At 40.0% G+C, this 20,078-nt stretch overlaps 1 protein-coding gene across 1 annotated transcript in view; it reads left to right on the forward strand.

The window, feature by feature from the left end:
• Nucleotides 1–20,078, forward strand: part of LOC107696606 (neural-cadherin) — a 303,591-nt gene that overhangs the window by 211,219 nt on the left and 72,294 nt on the right. The window contains exon 21 of the mRNA XM_016497044.1: nucleotides 12,983–13,260. Within this exon, the coding sequence (XP_016352530.1) occupies nucleotides 12,983–13,260 (278 nt within the window). The remainder of the gene's footprint in view (nucleotides 1–12,982; nucleotides 13,261–20,078) is intronic.

The raw sequence follows: 20,078 nt of genomic DNA on the forward strand, positions 1-20,078 counted from the left end.
GTGTGTGTGTGTGTGTGTGTGTGTGTGTGTGTGTGTGTGTGTGTGTGTGTGTGTGTGTGTGTGTGTTTAACATCCAGAAAAGGTGTTAAGCACATACATTGCTTAATGCTCGTGGGAAGGGAAGCAGGTTTGATCTGGGCTTGGATCAAAGCCAGGTGTGAGGCTGTTCCCAGCTGTCATGATGAGTCTCCTCTTCACACACAGTTCCTGATGGGAGCAGACAGCCACCCTTCCTGCACCCCCCAAAGCTAATCACAGTTTCCTTCCTTGCCCCCACCTAAACCTCCATGATTGACAGTCTTCAAGCACTGATGATTCACTTCACGGATGTTCAGGTCTGTGCGGCACACAGAATCAAACGACCACTGTCAGAGTGGGGATATAGGGTTGCAAGAGTAAAGGAAGAAGCAAACAGTGCGTATGTTATAGAATTTAGTGAAAAAAAGACCACGTGTAATTTGATGCAAAACAAAAACAAGGCCTTAAGGCTTATTAGCAGTCAGTATGTAACTGTCAGAATGAAAAATATTTCAACTAATTTAAAAGAACAATAACAAAAATCTTGGAAAAACACTACAGTATGTTGAACTGACTATATGTAATATGCCGTGTCCTTTGAAGTTGATTAAAGCAACTGAAAAGTATGTTGATTATATATACTCCACTATTCAAAAGTTTGGTGTCAGCGAGAGTTTATTTTTAAGTCAATAGTCAGTAATACTGTGAAATATAATATAGTTTTTTTTTTATTACATTTTAAAATGTAATTTATTCTTGTACATTTCTCATTATCAATGTTGAAAACAGTTGTGCTGATTAATGAAGTGTGATTTTTTTTTTTCAGAATTCTTTGCTGAATAGAAAGTCAAGAAGAACAGCATTTATTTGAAATATAATTTTTGCAACATTATAAGTATATTTTCTGTCACTTTTGATCAGTTTTATGCAGCCTTGCTGAATAAAAGTATACATTTCTTTAAAATAAATATTACTGTATATAAAATTCTTATACACACAACACTCTGTATGCTTTTGGTTACAATTTATTTCGATATTCCACTTTAGACATTCTACTAACTATAAGTAACTTTAAAACTACATGTCAAGTGACTAGTAATTAGATTATTAGTAGAGTGTTAAGTTCGGGTTAGTAGAATAAGTTGAACTTTGTACTTTCAAAATTACTTTTAGTCAGTAAAATTTCTATTAAGGGACCATCAAAACACACTATTAGCAGATATTAAGCAGACAGTCTACTAGTTGCCGTAGTTGCAACGCTACTTAGGCCTAGAGTTAAAATTTGTAGTTGAAAATTGGACTATCCAAATATGAATTGTTACCATGCTTTTTGTAGCCCGTTTATACCCACAGCATTACCTCATATTTTTCTTATAGTTTCCTAAGGGTGAGGGGGTCACAAAGGAAAGTCCAAATCCAGAGCATGTTTCCATGTCACTGTTGTCACTGTAAAATATCCCCCAATTTTCTCAAACATGGCCCTCTGCCTCTGTAAGTTGTGAAGTGACAGAGAGAGTTATGACACCTCTGCCACTCTTCAGCACTGGCCCCAAGGGACACTGACTCAGCCTGGGGACAGACTGAGCTTGGGATCTCTCTCAGTCGGTCTAACACCTCCCCTTGGGGCCACCATTCAACCACCCTCACAGTCCCAAACTGTAGGCTAAGCGTCCCAATTAGAACAGTCCATTGGGTCTTTGGAGGAAAGCACACCTCCAGCACAGGAGAATCGATGGTCAGATGGTTGCTGAAGTGTTACAATTTACTTGCAAAGCTCAGAGGCCGTGGCCAGCTTCATCATGACGTGCCGGGAACTGTGACCGTAAAGCACAGGCACCCATTACCATGGTGGCAAAGACTTGGCGCATGCAGAAGTTTGAGCTCTCGTCCTAGACTTTTTGACATGGCATGTCAGCTGGAGTTTGTGCGAACAGCCACTGACAGGCACTAACCTCACTTAATGACAAGGAGATGTGTTGACGAGGGAAAACGTGACCATGCATTTTTCATGAGCTCTGCACATCAGTTCAAGAATGTTGCTGTTTTTTTTGTTTTGTTTTTTCCACATGTTCTGGAGTTCTTGTAGCTTAGGTCATATTTATACAGTTCTGTTATCCTTATGTGTCATGCATTTATGTTTGTGTCTCTGACAGACATCTCCGCCACAGAGTTCATGGAACGCCGTAGCAATCTGAAGAGCAAGTACGAGCTGCTTGGCGACTTCCTGTCAGACATGCTGTCTGTGGGGGCAGACGACATCAACATTTTCAGTCTGGTGGAAGTGCGGCACAGGACTCTGGATGTGAGGTTTTCCGTTCACAGCACGCCGTTCCTCAGGGTTGAGAGAGTCCATGGATACCTTGCAGCTCATAAACAAAAGGTAAGGCTTGTCAGAAACACACGGATATGAATATAGTCATATTAGACCTTCACTTATTCATAATTAGATGAGACCTAATGTATTAACCCAGCCCTCTTTGTACCTTTTCAGTCGAATCTAAAGTGTCACTTCTCACTCTTCTTCACTCTCTTTTCATTGATATCACACATAAGCTCCATTTCCTTCTTAGAAAAGACACACTGCTAAAGGTAAAAGAGCTGTGATGTGAATTGGAAAAATTCAAAAGATCTAAATGCATCAGTCTCCTACGCAAAATCATTGATCAGGACCAATTACAAGGCGTAAAGAGGCTTGGAAAATGGCATGGAAATGGTGAGCCGAGATGGTGAAAGTAGTACTGATGGAAGCTAGAGGTTATTAATGATGGGAATTCTAATCCTCTGGAAGAAACTGCTTAAAATGTCCCCTTATTCTCTTTCTCATTCAGTTCCCCCAAATTTGACTTGTTCTGTTACTAAAAGTAGTGGGAGAAGAAAGTGAAAATTCAGAGAGTTAATTACAGATGAACTCACTGATATGGAAAGTGAGTTGCCTGTCTCCACCCATAGTAATTGGAGAAATTCCAAGACATGGAATGGAAAAAAAATAATTTTAATGTAATGAAAATTGCCACGCTTAAGGTACATGCATTGGCAGGGTTTTGAGAGAGATCAGGAGAAGAAACAGCCAGTTCATGCTCATGCACAGAACTGTTGCCTTGGAATCTGATGTGATTGCGTTTTTCTATTTTTGGCCGGTTTGGCGGCTCCATTCACTGTATGCCGGATGTGTCGAGTAGGCTGTGTGATGTTGGCTTACGAGAGAGCTGGAAAAAACGAGTGTGAACAGCAGGAGAGAGACAGAGATGAGCCCCCCTCACATCTGTAACTTTTAAATGATACTTAATGCACTGCCATGATCTCCAGCAGTCCTCTCTCTTCCCCTTGCTTTCCACCTTGCTCCCCTGCCGCCACAACGCACACTTTGAAGAGCTCAGGATTCCCCCGCGGCCGTGCTAGGATGGGGGAAGCGGATTTTTCGGAGCACACTGCTCATTTCCCAGGGGTGCGCCCTTTTATCTCGCCCCCTAACACCCCTTCTGCAATACACACAACTGAAATGACACCCTGTGAAGTGTCAGACGCTTCACAAAAACACACACTGTTGCATCAAGCTCAAACTAAAAAGAAATCTCCCTGTGGTTATAGTGAATCCTGATGAAAGACTAAGAGTGAATGATAAACAGGGAAAGAGGCACGGGGGAAGAAAAAGTTTTCAGAAAAACGTGTTATTTGTTGTGAAATTTGAGGGCAAATCGGTTCAAATGCAAAGCTTGCATTTAGGTCTTTAGCAGACAAAGCTAAAGCAAGTTTGCAGAAAAAAAATCATTCTTATGAGACTTACCCCTCAGAATAAACACACACGGCACGTTCTAGAAATAACGCAACTATAGTGAGCAGGTCGAAACACAGAAGGAAGCAGTGAGGATGAACGAAGAACAATTAGAACAGTTCTCTACATTTAATCAGATGCCAATGAATTTCCCACTCTATTTGAGTGCATGTTATAAAGGAGGGGAAATACAATTATTTTAAAGCTTTCAGCTGGATCTTCGCTGTCAGAGCCATTTCACACTGGCCTTTCTCAAAAACGCTTCTCATCACCTCGGCTTTTGCAGAAATTTTCGTAATTACATATCAAACATGAAGGCAGTGTGTTTTGCCTCTGCCCTTTTGTTCGACTTTATTCAGGCAATTGTTGACTCGTGCACACCCACACTATTTCTTTTGTTTTGCTCGTATTTAGAATTTTTTTGCCTTCCCTACTTTTTTCTCTCAGAATAAATTTGAAATTACTACTTGGTTTGTTGCATCTTTACGTGCTATGCACACATCACATATATGTAAATTGTCCAGGGTTTAAGTGGAAATGATTTAATGATTGTAGTAATTGAACATTGGCTAATGAATGATGACGTCAATATAATTAGTGATTTGAAAAGTGGGTGGAGGGATTGAATTGCTTTACACACTGAGGAAGGCTTTGAGCCGAAACGTTTGTGTCTTTTCCCATCAGTAATGAATGTAAAATAAAAGAAATAAGAAGATTGTTCTCGTGAATGCGGATCATAATTTCCTATGCACACAGTACCTCCCATCGATCCCTGTTCCAGTTCTTTTATGTGAATGTTTGTTCCTTCAGGTTTGCTTTGGCAGGAGAGGACCTCTACTCTTTCTTTTTGAAAGAAAAGCTCAGTCACGTATGATTTTATCATGTGGATTGGTTCCACACCTCACCAAGCCTCTCGCTTTTTCACCAAAACACCCTTTTGGCGGTTGTTGAACCTATTCTTCGTAAATCAAATGTTTAAGAAACACACACTGTTTTGAATCATGAAACAGAAACATGAAAAGGCTACTGGTCCAACATGAAGGTTAGTGCCTGTAAGCGGGGAGCACAAAACAAACTCCAATCTTCCGACTGGTTTGCCCGTTTATGTGTGTATGCAGATCCCACTTTGTATATCTCTTGGGTGTCATCCTGTGCTATCATTGAGCCTCTGTGGAACAGTTTCCCTCAGGGAATTCTGGGTATTATAGTTCCAATCCCAATGGGCACCCCAGAGGGCCTTTGAGAAATGAGCTGACAGTACGATTAAGCAGGAGATGGGCAAGAAATCCCATGCTCTCCTCCAGGAATAGGGAGAGAGAGAAATTAAACGGAGAGTGAGAAACGAGATCGCCCAGAAGAAGGATTAGACAAGGGAGTGGGTGTATCTTCTCTCCTGTTACCTGAGCCTAACTGCCTCATATAAAATAATGGTTTATTAGTTGTCTGCGAGTGCAAAATGAAATGCGAGACCTCGTAGTTGCAGTGTTTAACGTCCGAGGTAATACATGCAAATCACCTCCTCAAGCAGGCACGAACGTAGGAGTCAGACCTGAACGCTCTGTGGAGGATGCACATTGTGTGTGTGTGTGTGTGTGTGTGTGTGTGTGTGTGCGTGCATGTCTGTGTGTCTGTAAAGAACCAGAACCATGAAAAGAATGGGAGAGTGTCAAGTGTGTGTGGGTGAATGTTTAACACCAGGCATCTTTACGCTCTGCAGCTTCAAATGCGTATTTGTGTTTGTCTGTCGTGAAAACAACTCCTGGATCTGGTCCACGGGGACTCTGCAGTGCAGTAAAGTGCATGAGTAGATCTGCAGTCAGTCAGGCACACACACTTGAGATACACATGGACACTCGAGCCATTGAAGGCCAATTAATGGAATTCAATGAGAGATCACACTGATTGTGATTATACGTTTAAACTATGCATTATTGGCTTCACGTTCAGTGGTCCAGAAACATAAAACAATTAACAACAACAACTCCACCAAAAAAAAAAAAAAAACTGAACTGAATGCTTCCACAATTAGTGGAAGTATGAATTAATTATACAATTTAAGGCGCTTGTAAAAAACCTCTGGTGCTTAGGAATTGTTTTATTTGAGCTGTCCTCTGCTTTAATATTTATAGTAGGGGTGTAATGGTAAACGTATTCGTACCGTACGGTTCACGGGGCAAATTCCAAATGGAAGTGATCATCCCTATGTTTTTGAAGGGCAGAGCCCTTGGAGTGGGGACTTTGGAGTGAGCAGGACACGTGCGTGCCATTATGTAGTCGTTTGGAATGCACTTGGCAAAGGGAGCGACGTAATTTCCTCATTATCTTCAGCTGGGATGTTCCCGTGACAACACAGCACGGTGTCCGTCAGCTGATGTCGCTGTTTTACTGGTATATATGTCTTTTTATTGTTGTTATCATAACTGTTGCAAATAAACATACATTTTATATTTTAAAAAGATTTTAAAACATGCTATATAATATATGAAAACTAAAATATATAAAACTTTTTTAAATTATAAAATGTATATTTGACGTACACCATGCTGCGTTGTCACAGGGACATCCCAGCTGAAGATAATGAGGAAATTATGTCGCTCCCTTTGCCAAGTGCATTCCAAACGACTACATAATGGCACGCACGTGCCCTGCTCACTCCAAAATCCCCACTCCAGGGGCTTTGCCTTCAAAGGCATAGGGATGATCACTTCCATTTGGAATTTGCCCCTTGAACCGTACGGTACGAATACGTGTATCGTTAAACCCCTAATTTATATAGTCAATTACGGTCATAATGTGTAATTTTGGTGTAAAATAAATGTAAGATAACATACTACAAATAAAATGTGAACATTAAGCATACAATATGTGATTATTGTATATAGTACATTTTTATTTCAATTTATTTATTTATTTTACAGAATAATAAAAGGCCTTATTTTTAATATCACTGCATCCCTATAGACTGAGTTTTAGCATTGTTACATAAAGGTCACTAACTAACGAATATAAACTGTGCATGTCCACATTATGTTTGCAAAGTTTTCTGGATATGAACTCCATCACGGAGTGATTACCTCCTCTCATGTTTTCTCTGCCCCATCTCTTCGAATGCCACCCTGCATCTGGGCTCCAGACTGAAATGGGTATAAAAGAGGAGCAGCACAGTACAAACAGGGCTGGTAGTGTGTGATGAGGTGTATCTGAATCTAATGGTGCCATTAAATGCTGAATGTGCCTGTCCTCAATATACTCGTCTTGTCCTGTGTTCGCAAAGGTGTTTGTGCACAAAGAAAGGGAGTGGCAATGAATGCTGCCAAGGTGCACTAACTAGGGCAGTCACGGTGATGAACTGATGCTAATGTTTTTATGTGATATTCTACTTTATAGAAATTGAGGAAAAATTAGGGCAGCAGAGAGAGAGTTTGTAACCATAACTGTACAAATATAACTTACTGTTTGTCAGCACTTCCTGCAGTCTTTTACCAAAAAAAAAAAAAAAACTCCCACACTTGCAATCTACCTGTAACTTTTAAGAATTGAGTCTCATCTTTTTCAACCAGATTTTGTAGAGTAGTAGCTACACTCTTTGTTGCTGTCATCTTTTTTTCCATTTTATGACAGGTGGCAACCTGTGTTAAGGTGCAAATCTGCCACCACCTCTGTTGGAGTGTCAACCTGATTACTGCTTGCTGTCACTGAATTATTTATGATATTATTGTATCATGTGTAGTTGTAACGCCCCTGTGGACTGTTTGTTGTGGTTTCTTCCCTTTGTGTTGGTTTAGCCCGTCTAATCAGCAATTACCGTCATTGTGCTCACCTGTCTGCCACTAATTATCCACCATATATTAGTTCCTGTGTAGAGCGCCGGCCGATTGGAGGCATCGATCGCCGGCTGCTCGGAAGTCGAGATCGCCGGCCGCCACCGACGCATGCCCGCCGGCCGCTGGCCTCTCAGCATTGCTGGACATGGCGCTGCCCCTGGAGTTCACTGCTCCTATCCTCACCCCAGTGTCGGTGTCCTGATCCCCAGTTCAGCCCAGGAAGGGCTCCTGATCCCGATTTAAGCCCAGGAAGGGCTCCTGATCCCGAGTATAGCCCACGGAGGGCTCCATCCAACGGCCGCAGAGCAAGTGGTGGAGGAGCCCGAGGCGGAGATTCGGGAGGCCATGGCGGAACAGGGGACTCGGGTTGCCATGGCGGATCAGGGGGCTCAGGAGGCCATGGCGGAACAGGGGGCTCGGGTTGCCATGGCGGAGCCGGGGACTCGGGAGGCCATGGCGGAACAGGGGGCTCAGGTTGCCATGGCGGATCAGGGGGCTCAGGAGGCCATGGCGGAACAGGGGACTCAGGTTGCCATGACGGAGCCGGGGAATCAGGAACCCTCCGTGGGCTTAACGGGGAAACAGGAGCCCTCCGTGGGCTTACCTGTCTGTCAGAGCTTTAGTGTCGGTTATTGTTAATGTTACCCCGAGTGTGTGTCTCACCTACCTGAACCTGCCTTGTTGTGTCTACAATAAATGTCATTATTGGAATCCTTGTCATCCTGCCTACCTCCACACACCCGTTTCCGTGACAGTAGTATTAACATATCAATATTTTATATTTTAAATACCACAGTTATAATCAATACAGGTATATTGCGAAACCCCAAGTGCCAGCTTGCAGAACTCCTGCTGTTCCCATTGTCTGCAGGGCACTCAGGGAAGTCAGTGAGCGTCTCATTATTGTGCCCTTTCAGTTCTCACACATATTCCCCATGTACACTTTATTTCTCCTTTTTAAATATTTTATGTTCAATTTTATTTAAAATAAAACCCTTTCTGAGACCTAACGCTGCCCCCACTGTTTCTGTTCTCACCCCAACATAACACATTGTGACATTTGCCTGTCCAGCCCTGTTGTGTGCATTGCACCATATCCCTGTGCTCCCTCAGAGTTTCCCCTTCTGATCACACATAAAATCAACATAAACAGCATCATCAATCACCCTGCCACAGCTGCTGTGTAGAAAATACCTCTCCATGAACCACCCCCAAGTCAGAATAATGTCCTGGCAAATAGGTCCCAGCTAATCTTGGAGTAGTTATCACCTTGAACATCAGTCTCTATTTTCTCTCTCTCTGTAGATCTCGATAACTCTTGTTTCTTCACCCCTTCATTTTCCCTTAAGTGTGCTGGTCGCTTGAGTTAGTGTAGGACAGGCCAATCACTGTTCGAGTTTGACTGCTCAGTCCACTGAGGAGCAACCCACTATACTTCAGATGTTGCATTTGAATAAATGGTGTGAAAGTTGAGAGGCAGCCCTGTGGACGTGGGGTATCTGCGTGCCGTTTATGTGCTTGTGGAAAAGCACAGGCCCAGAGAGGCTCTGGAGTGCGCAATGTGTCCAAGAATAAAATAGAGTGAGCGTGCACCAGTGTTGCTGAACGCTGTTTATGCGGGTTTGGGGTCTTTTTGGTTAACTTGGTTGGACTTGTTTTGCTATTTGTATGCTAATTTGAGGGTAGCTCAGCTGAAAAGATTGGCATAGATGGACACCAGCGTATGAGTGCTGCTGTGTTCCTGGCCTAGAAGTCTAAGTATGTTAACCAGCAAGGCTTCATTGGTCAATGAGCTTCACGAGGAAGACCTTGCTGGTTTATTGACCAACTAGACCAGCTCCAGACTGGACGAGCATGGAAGTCACAATGAGCCACTTGCTAAGAAACACAATTATAAGGAAGGGAAAAAAACTTTGTGTTTTGATATTTTGGTAAGTCTCAACTTACAACAAAACTGGATATAAAACGATGCAATCCCGCACACTATCAGTACTTGCTAAATATTGAAGTCTATCGTCACAAGCACAAGAAACGTTTCGGTCCACTGACCTTCATCATGCATATGCATACTATTAAAGACACAACATTTTTTAAAAACGCCCAACCAATGAATGTCATCGACACTACATATGGACCAATCACCAACTCATATGTCGTAAATAACGAGGGCTCAAATATCCAATAGAAAACACTTTACAACATTACTAATACATGATGTTCCATTATTTAAACACAAAGATGATCATGTTTGTAAAATCACAATATCAGACAATTCACATCTTAACAGGGTTACAATACATCCCCTCTTGATCAAACAGACACTCAGATACACAATAAAGACACTTTACAACATTGCATTAAATAATGCTTCATCATTTAAACCCAAGAAGTTTGCAAAGTCACAATCCAAAACAATTCACTTCTTAATAAAAGGGCATCAATGTCACCACCTCTTGGTGGAACGGACACCTTTTCAATCCCCAAGAAACGTAGGGAGGACACATCATGATTAAAAGAAAGGAAATGTGCAGCAACTGGATAAGTAATATATTTTCTCCTACTAGAACTCTTATGTTCACTGATCCTTTGTTTCAATTGTCGAGATGTTTTTCCCACATAACACAGACCACATGGACATCGAATAATGTACACAACATGGATTGAAGCACATGTAATAAGAGTTAATTTTATAATTTAATTAATAATTTTAATAATAATTTATGCATTTAGCAGACACTTTTATCCAAAGCGACTTACAGTTATAGTGCATTCAGGCTATTAATTTTTTACCAGTATGTGTGTTCCCTGGGAATTGAACCCAACTATATATTTAATTTTATATTTTCGACCTGTTCTTGGATGACAAAAAACAGCAGTTTTAAATGAATTGTTGTTACACTGTGCACAATTGCCACACCGATAATTACAAAACTGAAATAATAAATGTAATTTTGAAGTCCTTCTGTCATCTACTCACACTCATGTAGTACCAAAACTGTAAAACTTAAAAGATCCAAAAAGGTTATAAAGGTATTGTAAAATGAATCCATTTATTCGATGTAAATAAAAACTATATTAACTTTGTTCATCTTATAAAGTAATTGTATCTCTTCTCAAGACTTGGACTACTCCACTCGATTTAAGTTTCAGTTACCTGGATGTTCAAATGGAGGGACAGAAATATCTTAATTGTGTTTTGAAGCTCACTAAAGTCTGGTTTGGGTTTGGAACATCATGAGTGTGAGTAAATGATGAATTATAATTTTGGGGTAAACCTTTTAACCCTCTGGTGTCTGAGGGTGTTTCCGGGCCCTGGAGAAGTTTTGACATGCCCTGTGCTTTTTTCAGTATCTTAAAAACATATTAATGGCTAACGTCTGTTACATTGTATTCAGCACAAACTGGGCTACAATAATATGTGAGCAGCATGAATGTACATGTTTTGTGTTTTTGAGAAAACAACGTTTATGCGTGTTTAGTGAAAACCTAACATTTTTAAGTCACTGAAACACATACAGAACATTTGTTCACAAGACTTTTGAGAACTTGATTCTCTGTATTTTATTTACAACACAGTATAATCAAAATATACACAGTGAAGGTCAAAGACACATTATTGAGCACACTGATCTAAACACAGCGATGTGAACAGTCACACACCTTTGTGCCATTGCTGAAAAGATCCTGTTCAAATGTTGAAACAAGTAAACCATATTCATGTAGAACATCAGCCCAGTTGAACAACATGTGATGTTGGTACAGCACTCTCAGGGGAAAAAAAGAAACCCCCCCAAAAAAACATGATTTTGTAGTCATAAACACAAACATGTGTATGTATGTATTGCATGTATTATACAATACAAAAACATTTAATTTATGGGAAAATAAATTATTATTGTTATGCACGTTATAAACATCTACACATATCTGTGAATAAAGTATTTCACAGTAAATATTGGTCTAAACATTCTTAGACTCTAACATTCACATAGTGTTACAGTGTAAACACTCATATTACTTTTATATCGTATTGTTTTATATTTTATAGAACATCAAAAAACATCCCGGCATCGTGAGACATTTAGATGGAAAGAAATGACACTTATTTCAAAATGTTTCAATTGATTTCATACATGTAGTCAGGAATTATAGTTTAGGAAAAGTCTAACTAGTAAAATGTGTACAAGTTATGTCACAATAACAACTAATACAAGTAATATAAAATTCCTTACTCATTAGAAATGATCTCCTCCGCTGGCTTGTGCATCGTCTTCTTCTAAGGTAAATTCTGGCTTATTCCTCTCAGTGCGTCTTCTTCCAGAAATGAAAAGTAGCCTAGATAAACTTGAATCGTCACGCTTTGTTTACAGAGGAGATGTGGGCATTTACATGTTCACGCATGTCACGTGGGTGATTCTAGTTTGAATAGCGTGCTTGCTTATGGGCGTGGTCACATTACAGATAATGAGCTCAGACGGGAAAAACTGTACCTCACGTTGGTTTCATACGGATTACTTTATCATTGAATATTTGTTTTCTTGTCTTACTTCATTTAAAAGTACATTTCAAGCTTTATATATACATATTTATCATGTTTGTGAGGCAAGTATTCACTGAGATTCAGGTTGTTTTATTTACATGAGGAAAGTTGACCGAGATGGCAGAAAGTGCACCCTGTTTTCTTTATTTTACAAAAGCATATTGTTTTGTTGTAAATTATGACTATTGTTACGTTCCGTGTTTATTTATATAATATTGTTGGTTGCTACGTGCTGCTGTGTGCTCTCTTTCTCTCTCTTGCTGTGTCTCTCCGTGTGTTACTGCACAAATAAAAGTAGACCCTTTGCAGTTTTAAACAATGCCTTACTCTTATCTGTATCTGTCATCTGATCAAAATGACAGAGTATTTTTAGTTATTTTCGCGGTCATCGAGAAAAAACGTGACAAACCGCACCGGTGCGGTCTTCAACCCCAGAGGGTTAATGTGGTGTGACAGATCCGATCATCTTTAATTACTAGTTATAGCAAAAAATAAGCATGAATTTTCAAAGATACTTACTGAAATTAATCGTCTCTTACATAATCACCCAATCAGTGTTTCAACCATGGAAAGACATGAACAGCTTGTGAACAAGCTGACCTTATGTTATTATTTCTTAACAGCAGTTTTGAGTAGAGACATAATTATTTCACTCAGTGCATAAAACTCAAAATCTGGTTCTGGGTCAAAATGACTCAAAATAATGAAGCTGTCCACATGTGTTCTTTACTCTCTATTAGTTTGTTCTATTATTTTTCTTTAATCATTATTTCACAAGTGATGGACTTTCTTTCTTTCTCTCTCTTTCCATTTCCCTTCCCCATCCAGCTCCAGTCTTTTCTTCAAGTGAACGTGACCCAGGTTCATGTAGATGAGTGTGTGGATGCAGACTGTCGGGGAGGAGGGGGCTGCACCAGCCATCTGAGCGTGACTGACAAGCCGGCGGTGGTCGACTCAGGCAGCATGGCTCTGGTGTCAGTGACTGTGGAAACCACAGCTGTCTGCAGTTGCTCAGCACGTGAACACCTCCACCAGAGCTGCTCTGTCTATCCCAGAAAAACCTGCCACAATGGAGGAGTCTGTGTGGACACGCAGAGTGGATACAGGTGAGAAAGTACAGGTTTTCCTTTGAGAGCTTTTTCGAATGACTTTATTTCACTTCACATATGGAGAGAAAGTGAACGCAACAGCAGTGAGATGTTTACAACAGGCTTCCTTTAGCAGTCTGTAATCTGCAGCAGGTTCCTGAACATATGCAAGCTCTTTGAGGAAACAACCAAACACAGTGTCTAAACATTATATTAGGATGAGAACTGTTGCCTTACGAAACTGTCTGAAGCTCACAATCCACATGCACTTAGATGCATAGATGCCTCGTCTTCATATCACTTTCATGTGCCTCTTTGAAAGTGTAAAAAGAGACATGATCAAGTGAACTTCCACATGGATCCAAACCACTCTTTGTAAGACTAATCTTTTCGTTTCTGAGCTTTTGCACAAATATGAGGCTGAAAGACCTTTCTTTTTCTGCGTTATTCAATTATCCAGTCCTGGCATGGATATTGATTTTCTTTCCCGAATAACAATACTGAGTGACTGGGATTGAATGGGTTTGGGGGGAGCAGGGAGCTTGTGATAATTGTTAGATGGGGAATTTTTTTCTCAGAATAAATGTAAACCTGGCAGCCGCGAGTTAATGACAAACGTTCTAACGCCAGTTTTTTCAGCCGTGGTTGTAATTGAACAAAGCAGGCGATCCATGTCTCATGTTGAATATTTTGAACAAAACTTCCTCTCTTTCAGGTTTTGTTCTCAAGCAGGAAGTTGTTTATCTGCCTACGCTAGAATATGTTGGTCTAATTAGCAGTGATATTTCTTTATATAAACTATGTATGTTTAAGTGCAAAGCTGGGCAGTGTTGTCATACATCACTTCCAGTTAAAATATAATGAGCCAGATCTTCTAATCATGTTAATTCCACTATGCTAATTGAATTCTTCAAATGCATGTGCAACGTTGTTTTCTCAACATGTTTGATAGCTGGATTGAGTTGTCAGAGATAATCGCACCTTGTTGTATCCATTGGAACAGGAATATATATGTTGACAATAAAACAGTGACCAGTAAGGCAGAGATCAGTAGCAATATAATGAAAACAAGTCTTAACATCTTTCAAACAAGGACTAATTTTATAAGGCTATGAAGAATTTCAAGCTCTTATATGAGTAAAATGCCATTTGTAGTACGTTGGTTCCGTTAGTTTTTGTTTTTTTAATCAAATACAGTAAATGTATTTCATTTCATTTCATTTTATTATATTTATTTTTTGACTAGAACTATATTTTAACAAATTAATGGACTTAAAACTGGTGATCACATTTATATACATTTATTTCCCCCTAAAAGCAAGATAGACCTAAAAATGGCAGAGACGGATGGGAAGAAAGTAGTGGAAAAAGTTTTTGTATGAATAACATGTAGCGTCAGCCCTGACAATAATGTGAGTTGACAATACCATACGGTAAGATTGTGTAACAGTTAGCTAGGGCACTACTGGATGCTTAGCAGTGATTTGTAAAGCTTCGTGTTTTAGTATGTATGGGTTGATTTAGATCCAAATCAAGAGAGCAGCTGCCATGTGGAAGCTCCTAATGATATCTGAGATGTGGTTGCAGATGTGAGTTGTATTCTAATTGCTGCTTGTGATATGGATGATTTTTCCTTCCTGCAGGGAAATTAAAAATGCAGAGCAATGAACATATCATAAATACCGGCCTGACATCTTCCAAAGGGGGCATTTAAAAAATGAAATTGCACATTTGCCTATTGTATAATTTATGTGTTGTCCATTCACCTTAGAACCTATTGAGAGAACTCTACCACTCTTATTACACGTACATGCACAAACCTGTTTCCACACCTGCATATTTTACAGAGGAGACTGACACACATACAGCTCTATTACACATTTTCCCAATCTCTTTTGCATGTCATGACCTTACATCATAGAAAGCCTTAAAGATACTAGTGTGAGATTTGTACACGCAATACGTACACATGCAATGGCTTAGCATTCCATTCTGACATACAGTATATCTACACTTTCCACTCTTCATTTTAATCACCTTGAAAAATATGGAGAAATTAATTTAGCTCTCAGTGGTTTAATTAAAAGAAGAAAATAAAGCTAAGGATTTGCGAGTGGTCAGACCTAGCGAGCATGTAATGTGGTGAGCTGGCTTTGTGGGCCAGAACGCTTCATGCCTCAAGCCCTCCTCTAATCCTAATAATGTCCGCAGGCAACAACCTTAATGTTGCGTCTGTGTTACGTCAACCTTCCGGTCTTCTTCAGCTTTCAGGCGTGCTCAAAACCTTTCAGTTTTTCAATGTTAAATGATGACTATTTATATGAAAAATGTTTATTTGAACTGTATGCACTCACATGGAACGATTTTTCAAACATAGACATTTCTATGAAAAATAGGGATTCATATGCATTGATATGACATGGTCTATACAACTATCTCGCTTTGCCAGAATGAAATTGCTTTTGGGTCCCTCACTCACACTGCTTGGTTATTTCTGTGTCAAGAGAGACTTAGACAGTCCTGCAGGAGAGTGCTTTAAATATCACTGTTTTCTTGCACAAACGCTGTAATTCGCATGCATCAAACATTCAAACAGCCAGGAGTGTTTAGCTCTCAAGGTCCTTTTTCTATTATCTGTATTTCATGAATATCGCAAATGGAATCAAGAGTCACTTTCATTCAGTCCATGTACCATGTCAGTGCTTCATTAGAATTAAGTAGATAAAGACGATTTGCAAATCTTTTGTAAATGTACATCAGTGGGAATGGGGGTTGATGTCAAGCACATTTACTCAAAGACTATAAACCCCTGTTAGAATAGTCCTGAAAAATGTAGAACATCTCATTACCCCAACTGCTGTTAAAGTAATGCAAAAAAAAAAAAAAAAAAAAATCCTATTCCCGCAGCTATTGTTAGCATAAGGCAAAAACATCTTTCGGAAATTATAGATGGATTTGCGAGGGAAAAATGGATACTGCAAAATACTGTATTTATCATAAGTAGGATGTTGAGCTTTATTATGTACGGATGATACAATGTAGAACTACAGTCGATTTAAACAAAAATACCCTCAATCATAATTTAAGTCTAATTAAGAAGTATCCTTTTTAGATGATTGTCACAATTTAACACATAATGACAGTTGTTTCTTATGCTGTGTTTGTGAAATCATAGGTTTAATAACTTGTTTTATGGTTTTACTTGAAGTCTGAATTTCTCCTCATGAGTAAAAGGATTTGTGTTATACCATCCTATGCATGAGGAGCAAAATAATCTGCCTTTTTGGGTTGGAATGTTGATTCAATTCCCAACCATTATGTGCATTCATAAAGCAAACATGAAGCTGATCAAGTTTGTTTAGAAGGATGCTGCAAAAATGTATGTATTTGTCCCTAGTAAAAATATCTATAAACATTCCTAAAGCAACATAAATTTACTTCCTGCAAAATTGCATAAAAAATAGGATTTGTTTATACACAATTTAAGTCTGTTGCTTTAAAGTAAACAGAAAAAAAGGAAACTTAATTCAGTATGTATCTTGTAATACATATCGTTTGTTTAGATATGTTTACAGGAAATAAGAAAAATACTGGTTAACACTGGAATAATGATTTTTGCAGTGTAGTTTTAGCAATAGCAAATACTATATGCTTTATTAAAATAATATTTCTGATATGCAGATACATGCATGCTGCATATTCCAGCACAATGTTCATTACTCTGCTGAGGGCTGGATGTCAAGATTTAAGAAGCAACATGTAGAGTCAGGAAGCAGGATTAATGGTGGATTTGTAAATGGAGGATGGGATAGATTGTTGTAGGTTTCTCACAAGCTAACGAATGGATTCCTCGTACTGTTTACACTGGCAGGAAATGAGCGAATGGGAAGGGGTGAAACCGACCAGAGGGAGTAAGAGGATTGTGTTCAGCCATCATGGCTGATATTAAGACCAGGATTTAGTCAAGGAGATAAATTGGTCTGATTTAGTTCATCAAGCAGAACAGAGCTATGAAGAAAGAAGTGTTTCTATTTACAGTGTTTTACTGTCTCTCTGGTGTTCTCTTTATCCCTGACTCAAGCGCACACTCAAAAGACACTGTTAATATTTTAGATATTGCTCAGATTGACCCCAGTGAGTTACATGGGACAGAGCCCAGTTATTTTCTTTTAGAAAGATCTGTGACCCTGCTGCTGTTTATCAAAAGCTGTTGTTTCTCTAGTGAATGAAAAGACTGTCAAACTGCCTTTCTAGCAGTTTTTATGCTATTTAACATTTTTGTTCACAAACAACTGCTTGCAAGAAATGCCCCAAAGAAACTCAAAATGCGTGATCAGCAAACATTTTGCTCTTTCATTTTTCCACTCATTTGCTCAGTCTTTCCTCAGACTGGCTTCGATATTCTCTTTTGCTTCAGTGTGACTGTCTCTTTCATTGATCCTGTCACATAATTTAGATCTCCACTTTGAATCGCCCACTCCAAGCACCCCATCGTCCATCCCTTAAACCCTGCCGACCAACTCTTTCCATTGCCAGATCGCAAGGCATATGTATTACTCAATCCTCAGCCTAAAGAGGAGTCACCTGACATAGTTTCTAGTGAGTCTTTATGAAACTTTAGCTTAAAAGGGTATCGTTACCCAGACAGAGTTACTTTATTGTATCGATTCGGGCGGTTGAAATGTTGTCTTATTGCAACCAGATTGGCTCCTCTGTCTTGCTAGATTTGTGTCTTGGGAGAGCATTAGTTGCACCAGGCTGGAAATTTGTCCAAATCCAGCTTGCTGTGAGGCTGACAGTAATCAATGGGCCAACATTAGGAATGTAATATCTGTGCCATTATCATGGAAAGTTTTCTCTGTAGTGTGCATTACTCTTCTATCCCGCTTGTGTATCCATCTCAACACACTTGATGGATGAGTCGAGAATGACTATCTGACAGACCATCTGACATCTTTGAGACAGATTCCTGTAAACTTTAGCATCTTATGAGAAAGGATCCAAAAAATACATAAATAAAAATAACTATAAAAATAAAAATAATTGTTGTTTTTTTTCGTGTTTGTGCGCAAGTAAAATAGATTTGTACTGGATACAAATGGTGCTAATTTAAACTTTTATACATTAAGATGTAGCAAATCAACCCAAAAGGAAAAATATGCATAATTAATTATGTTCAGTGAAAGTATTCGGATCAATTAACAGGTTTCAGAAGTCAGAAAGAGCTTTATTGCCAAGTATGTTTGCACATACAAGGAATTTATGTTAGTGTCACAAGCTTCCAGTACACAGAGACAACAACGACACATAGATAATAAAAATAAGATGTGAATAAAACTCACATATGTATAAATATAAATAAACCACAAAAAAATTATAAATATGTACAGGTGTGCTTTAGATAAAATAGAATATGAGTAGAATAAAAAATAAAGTTGTAGGGATGCACTAGGATGTAGGGTGATAAATAAGTATAAGGTTATTGCACATATTTGTATTGCACAATGGGAGAACATTTAAATGTTCATGACGTAGATTGCCTGGGGAAAGAAACTGTTCTTGTGCCTGGCTGTCGTGGTATTCGGTGCTCTGTAGCGCCGACAAGATGGCAAAAGTTCAAAAAGGAGATGGCCTGGATGTGAGGGATCCAAAGTGATTTTCTGAGCCCTTTTCCTCACTCTGGATGTATGCAGTTCTTGGAGGGTGGGCAGGGGAGCACCAATAATCCTTTCAGCAGTCCGAACCGTTCTCTGTACTCTTCTGATGTCTGATTTTGTAGCTGAGCCAAACCAGGCAGTTATTAAAGTGCACAGGACACACTCAATGACGGCTGAGTAGAACTGTTTCAGCAGCTCCTGTGGCAGGTTAAATTTCCTCAGCTGGCGAAGAAAGTACAACCTTTGTTGGACCTTTTTAACAAGTCGATGTGAGTGTCCCACTTCAGGTCCTGAGAGATGGTGGTTTCCAGGAATCTGACTGACTCCACTGCAGCCACAGTGCTGTCCATGATGGTGAGTGGGGTGGAGTGCAGGGGGGTTCCACTATCATCTCCACTGTTTTGAGCGTGTTGAGCTCCAGTTTGTTGTGACTGCACCAGACAGACAGCTCTTTTACCTCCTGTCTGTAAGCAGACTCGTCTCTGTCCTGGATGAGGTCGGTGACTGTAGTGTCGTCCGCAAACTTCAGGAGCTTGACAGAGGGGTCTTTAGAGGTGCAGTCATTGGTGTACAGGGAGAAGAGCAGTGGGGAGAGGACACAACCCTGAGTGGCACCAGTGCTGGTGGTGCGGCTATTGGATGTGAATTTACCAATTCTCACTGGCTGCTGGCTGCTGCCTGTCTGTCAGAAAGCTGGCGATCCACTGACAGATAGAGCTAGGAACAGAGAGCTGGGTTAGTTTGGTCTGGAGGAGTGTTGGGATGATGGTGTTGAAAGTGGAGCTAAAGTCCACAAACAGGATCCTCACATAAGTCCCTGTTTTGTCCAGATGTTGCAGGATGTAGTGCAGTCCCATGTTGACTGCATCATCCACAGACCTGTTTGCTCGGTAAGCAAACTGCATGGGTCCAGTAAGGGTCCAGTGATGTCCTTCAGATAAGCCAACATCAAGCTCTCAAAGGTCTTCATGACCACAGACATTAAAGCAACAGGTCTGTAGTCATTAAGTCCTGTTATCTTGGGTTTGTTTGGGACAGGGATGATGGTGGAGCGTTTGAAGCAGGCAGGGACTTCGCACAGCTCCAGTGATCTGTTGAAGATCTGTGAAAAGATGGGTGGCCAGCTGGTCAGCACAGGTTTTCAGACAGGCTGGTGTGACACCGTCTGGGCCTGGTGCT

The sequence above is a fragment of the Sinocyclocheilus anshuiensis genome, unplaced genomic scaffold (assembly GCF_001515605.1).
Source record: "Sinocyclocheilus anshuiensis isolate Anshui unplaced genomic scaffold, SAMN03320099.WGS_v1.1 scaffold502, whole genome shotgun sequence".
Classification (NCBI taxonomy): Eukaryota; Metazoa; Chordata; class Actinopteri; order Cypriniformes; family Cyprinidae; genus Sinocyclocheilus; species Sinocyclocheilus anshuiensis.